Genomic DNA, 6,131 nt, shown 5'->3' with positions numbered 1-6,131 from the left:
AAAAAAATTTGGGGGGGGGGGGGGGCAGAGGACAGCAACTTACTCTCCTGCTCCTGCAGACTGTGGGCCAGGGTGTGATCCTCTAGCACCGCGAAGTCTCGGCACACTGGATGGGGGGAAACAGAGAGCACACAGGGGGTTAATTCCAGGAGCCAAGAGACTGTGGGTAGAGGAAGAGGAGAAAACAAATATTTGCAAATAAACCCGACAGGCTTTTTCACTATCTGCTGCCTCTCGGATCATTTCCTCCCCCCTCCCACCCAGCTATGCTGCCATGCATGTGTCAGTCTTTTCTTTCCCCTACAGCCCTTCCCCGTCCTCCCCCCGCCGGCATCTCTGCCACCCCCGTTGGTGCAGAGTTCAAGGCTGAAGGGCTGCTCACATCACCTCCGCCCTGCGGCCCTGCGTGCTTTCCCATGCAGCTCCCCAGGTACCGCGCTCCCCCCGTGTCGAGCGCATCTGCCACAAAAGCATCTTCCAGTCTCGATTTAAAAACCCCGAGACAGGGCAAATCTGCTGTTTCCCTTGGTGTCTGCTTCATGCTCCACCCCCCGTCTTTAAACCTTGGTTTCTTTATTTTCTAAAGTCCAAGCAATCAGCTGTTTTTCTTGGGCTCTTCTCTGCCAGCCCAGAGTTGGATACCACTTGGTATTTCCCTCCCCCACACCCCAGGGAAGGGAAGTACATGCTGTGGCCAAATCATTCATATGCGAGGCATCTTCATGGGCCCTGAAATGCTATTTTCTGCTACCTCTCCAAAGTTTCCAACATTTTTCCTTTTAAAATGTGAATGCCATTGGTCTCAAGCATGCTACATACAGAGATACAGCCACCTCTCTACATCCTTGCTTATGCATCCAGGCATCTCAGCCCTTCCCTCCTGCAGCACTGCCCCAGAGAGAGACAGGTATATATAGATATATAGATATCTATATCTATTTCTATATCTATCTATCTATCTATCTATCTATCTACACACACAGAGAGAGAGAGAGAGAGATCTAGATGGATAGATAATGGTGTTTCATATATATCTATATAGATATCCACAAAGGCTTATCAGCAACAATTTCATACTAAGGACTGGTCACTGATAAACAGAGATCCTGGTTTCATCTGATTTTTAAAAATCTCCATTTTCTAGTTAAAAAGAAAAGTAACCCCAAATCCACATTTTTCTGTGATTTAAATGAAACACTACTATATATATATATAAAAGAGAGAGAAAGAGAGAGAGAGAGAGAGAGCGAGATCTATATCTATCTATCTATCTATCTAGATACCCATAGATATATATAGCTATATAGCTATAGGTATATATATCTACTATATATCTCTAGACAGACTGACATCTATCTATCTATAGTGGTGTTTCATTTTAACCATGGAAAAATATGGATTTGGGGTTACTTTGTTAACCCAAAACTGGGGATTTTTTTTTTTTAAATCAGAGAAAACCAGGATTCCTGCTGATAAATCCCACGGGCCTATCTATCACCAATCCCTTTCAAACCCCAAGGGAAGCACCTTCGTTTCTTAAGGACTGGCTATGGATGGCAACTTTGCAAGATTTCTCATTCACTGGGCTTTTTTAGTCATTTAACGTGGACTTCATCCATACTACGTGGCACTGAAGTTTTAGCTGGGATTTCACCTAATGGTAAGTCCTGCAAAGGTCTCTAGCCTTCACAGAGTTATCTTAAAGCAGTCGTGTCTGTGATGTCAGATAACAGATTATCTTAAAGCAGTCATGGCTGTGATTGCCAGGGTTGGTGGGCAGACTACAAAACCACATGGGCTGGTATTCATTAGCATTTCTCTCCCTTTAACTCTTTACTGACTGAAGCTTTTGCCTTCTTATGACACCCAACCCAGCCAACCCCATCGATATGGGTTCACCAACCATGAGTCAGGTGCAAGATAAACAAAAGTCATGAGATAAGTTTAAAAAAAAAAATCAAGAGAGTTTAAAAATTAACTCAAATCATGCTCTCTTCCTTGGCCTCCTGGCTTCTGCAGATTTCTGCAGGTTACAATGTCAAGCTTTTCTCTATTACCATGAGAAATAAAAGCTTACTTTATTATAATTATTCCTGTTATGATTCTCATCAGAAGCTGAAATTCTCCAGCATCCACCTCCCTTTTGGCAGCAAACACTGGTTTTGGGCCAACCCTTGTCCGTGGCTTTACTCGGGGGGGGTCAGAATTCTCCATGTGAGCTTTTTCTGGGGTTTTATTTGTTTTTTTACATTTCCAGAAGAAAAAAACCCACTTCTGACTCCCCCAGCATCACTCAGCAACTTGCCACACTGGACCCTGCGAGACCCGCTCCCAGCAAAAACCAAAGGGCCTGGGGTAGGGGATCACGTCGGCAGCTATATCCTCGGAGGTGTTTAAGACCTGGGTGGACAAATATTTGGCTGGGATGATGGAGGTGGGGCTGGTCCTGCTTGGAGCAGGGGGTTGTACTAGTTGTGACCTCCTGAGGTCCCTTCCCACCCTCATTTTCTGGGATAAAATACGACAATAGCATAAGGAAGTGGGAAGAATAAATTCTGAAAGAAACCAAGTAGAAATGGCCCCGAGACAAGCCGCACAGGAAGAGGCTCCCCACGCTCCCGTCTGGAAGGAGCAGTGCTTGGGAGCAAAGCTATTTCCACACTGGTTTATATTTGACTTGTTATGCCAGCCAGTTGCACGTCCAGTCACGCACACGTGGGACAGGCACACACGCACATGCTTGCAGGATGTCTGCTCCTTCTTTCTCCAGCGCGCACATGAAACATCTGCGTTAACTAAAAATAACCCAGGACCTTCGCCCTCCGCGGCACAGAGCAGACCTGCAAGCCGCGCTGGCACTGGGCTTCCAGCCATGGTACCAGGAGCTGCATGCGGGGGAACGGGCTGGAGGATCCTGGCGCTTCGTAAGGACACAAGCATTGCCATGGACTGGGTCAGACACTAAGCCCGATGTCCTGCGTGACATGGGGGCAGAGAGCAGAGGATGGATGGGAGCAGGGTCTGACCAGGGTTTTTCCACTGTTCCTCTCTCGCTTGCCGCCGTGCTTCGATTTTTCCCAGAGCGATAGAGAATAACCTGCAACCAGGGACCCAGGAGAGGGGTCTCGCGTGTGGGCATGGGGGTTTTCACTGCAAAGAAATCACAGCGTTGCTGTCTGCCAGCGTCACCCTGCGCTGAGACGCCTCCTCCTCCTCCGGAGCAGACCGCGCTCACGGCCCGTGCTCCACCTGCCCCGAGGAGAAAGGGCAAAGGGAGAAGAACATCTTGCTAGTGGAGGAAGAGGAATCTAAGGGTGATAAGGTTGGATATTAGGAAAAACTCTCACGAGGAGGGTGGTGAAGCACTGGAACAGGCTACCCAGAGAGGTGGTGCAGTCTCCATCCTTGGAGGTGTTGAAGACCCGGGTGGACAAAGCCTTGGCTGGGATGATGGAGTCTGGGGCTGGGCCTGCTTGGAGCAGGGGGTTGGATTGGATGTGAATTTGTTTTCTCAGCCTGGGATCCATCCAGGGCTGTTTTCTGAGGGGATGGGGCTGCACGTTTCACCTGACAAGCAAACCCAGCTGCCTTGTGCTTTCTCCCCTGCTTGCCCATGCCGCAGACAGGCTGCCCAGCATGGGAGGGCCTGCATGGGATGCTGCCGTGTGCTTCTCCTGTGCAGCGCTCAGAGAAGCCAAGTGGAAGAGCTGCTTTTTTGTCCTGCCTTGAAGGAAACACCAAAGGGGCTTCCCAGACAACCCAGGAGGACAGAGCCCCTGCTCCAAAGAGAGTAATTTGAGAGAAGAAATGAGAGGAGCCTTGCTGCTGCGTGCAGAGCAGAGCAAGAGGGACATGCAGTGGGGCGGAGATGGGGACAAAGGTGGCAGCAGCAGCCCCATGGTGACTCATGTCAGGCATGGACGTCTCAGCTCACACATTTGCTTGGAGCTGTCAGAGGGGAAGAGGACACAAAAGCACAGGGCCGTGTTAAGTTGCTGCTTCTGGGCGCTCACCTATAAATAGACTACACGCTTCCTCCAGCCTGGGCCTCGGCCGCCAAAACCACCGTGCAGCTGCAGGCAGCGGTGGATGTACGGGGGGAGCCGGGACTGCAACAGCAGGGGCTGTGCGTGTGTGTCACACATGTGCCTATGTGCATAGGAGGAAGTACGTGTGTCCATGTGCATGCACGTCTGTGTGTGTGTGGGGAGAGACACATGCCTATGCATGTAGGAGAAAGTGTGCAGGGGGGGTGTTTGCACGTCACACATGCCCATGCATGTAGGAGAGTGTGTGCGTGCGCATGTCACATGCATGCCCATGCATGTAGGAGAAAGTGCGCATGTGTGTGCATGCATGTTTGCACATCACACATGCCCATGCATGTAGGAGAAAGTGGGCGTATATGCATGTGTCTCACAAGTGCACACACATGCACACTTCTACATGCATGGGCATATGTCACACGCATACCTGAACATGTAGGAGGAAGAGAGAGAGAGAGAGAGAGAGAGAGAGAGAGAGTGTGTGTGAGCATACGTGTATGTGTGAGATACGCATGCCTGTGCATGTAGGAGGAAGTATCTCAGACATACACACGCACACATGCCTAATTCTTACATGCATGCCCATGCATGTGACATGCACTTGCACTCTCCTAGATGCATGGGCATGTGTGACGTGCAAACACATACACATGCACACTTTCTCCTACATGCACGGGCATGCATGTGACATGCACACACTCTCCTACATGCATTGGCATGTGACTTGCAGACACACACTTACCTGCACACTTTCTCCTACATGTACAGGCATACATATGTGTGCATGTGTGTTCATGTGTCACACATGCCAGTGCATGTAGGATGTGTGTACACATGTGTGCTTACTCATGTGCCCTGCATGCAGAAAAGAGTGGTGTCTCACACATGCCCATGCATGTAGGAGGAAGTGTGTGTGTGTGTGTGTGTGTGTGTGCGCGCGTGCGCGCGCATTCATGTGTGTGTGCATGTGTCATGTGCCAGTTCATGTAGGAGGACGTGACTGTGTGCATGTGTGTGCTTGCGCACATGCCCTGCATGCAGAACAGAGTGGTGTCTCACATGTGCCTGGGTGTGTAGGAGGAAGTGTGGCACACGCAGGCCTGTGCAAGGAGGAGGAAGCTACCCCAAAAGTCTGCCAGCTGAGCCTCTCGATCCCACACATGCTACAACGCCAGCAGCCTGTGCACAACACACAGCCGTCGCCCACGGCGCAGCTGACATCACTCTGCCTTCTGCCAGAGGATCCCAAAGCACTTGGCACCTGCCAGGGAGCTGGCGCCTCGTCCTTCCGCTCTTCCACCCATTGCACAGCTGGGAACACAGTGGCACAGAGCTATTAGGCTGCATGCCCTCCCATCCCGTTCCCTTCCCCCTTGGCACTCCCACCACTCAGGCGACCACAGTATCCGAGCCCCTGCACGCGGACAGGAGACTGCCAGGCCCTGCCGACGTGCTGACACAAGCAGGAACCAGGACCTGGGCTAGGGGTTGGGTTGCTGGAAGCGGGGTGGGGGGAGTTGGCTTGTGGGAATCTGTCACGGAAGGAGATGCTGCAGAGATCTGCAGCAGCTCAGGTGATCCCCCAAGCCAGCCTCAGACGTGCTTGGGAGGCATCTGTGCAGCCCTGGAGACCCGCATGGCTGCACACACCGGGGTATGCTCCTCTGCCCGGGCACAGTGCTCGCTTGGAGCTGCTGGCGAGGCATCAGGAAGGCTTTTTGCAAACCCAGACTCTTGGCCGGCTGCAGCAAGGCCCCGAGGGCGAAGATGAGACTGTCCCAATGCAGAGAAGAAGCCTTGTCAGCGGGCCAGGCTGAGCACCTGGCAGCTCCTAGCAAAGCTAAGGGCAACCGCAGACAGGATGAGACCAAGTGTTAAGTGGCAACCAGTCAAGCAAGACAGCAGCTGGAAACAGGACCAGGCAAAGCCGCCCGCTCTTTGCTCCGGGTGTCTGTCACCAACCTAACAACAGCTGGTTTCTGTTCTCCATCCACGCGCAGACCTTGGAAACGAGCTCAGTCTGAGCAAAGCACCAAAACACCCCCTTTCTTTTGGCAGATTCGGACAGTGCGGGGCAGCGAGCTC

General features: G+C 51.6%; 1 protein-coding gene across 2 annotated transcripts in view; it reads right to left on the bottom strand.

The window, feature by feature from the left end:
* The window catches only part of CCDC50 (coiled-coil domain containing 50), a 72,698-nt gene that overhangs the window by 36,299 nt on the left and 30,268 nt on the right, over nt 1-6,131 (bottom strand). For both annotated transcript variants that reach the window (XM_019503487.1, XM_019503488.1), the window contains exon 2: nt 44-106. In XM_019503487.1, coding sequence (XP_019359032.1) covers nt 44-106 — 63 coding nt within the window. The remainder of the gene's footprint in view (nt 1-43; nt 107-6,131) is intronic.

The sequence above is a fragment of the Gavialis gangeticus genome, unplaced genomic scaffold (genome assembly GCF_001723915.1).
Source record: "Gavialis gangeticus isolate Ggan-Ray unplaced genomic scaffold, GavGan_comp1, whole genome shotgun sequence".
In the NCBI taxonomy this organism is placed as follows: domain Eukaryota; kingdom Metazoa; phylum Chordata; order Crocodylia; family Gavialidae; genus Gavialis; species Gavialis gangeticus.
The sequence above is the reverse complement of the archived record's forward strand: the minus strand, read 5'-3'. Positions and strand labels throughout refer to the sequence as shown.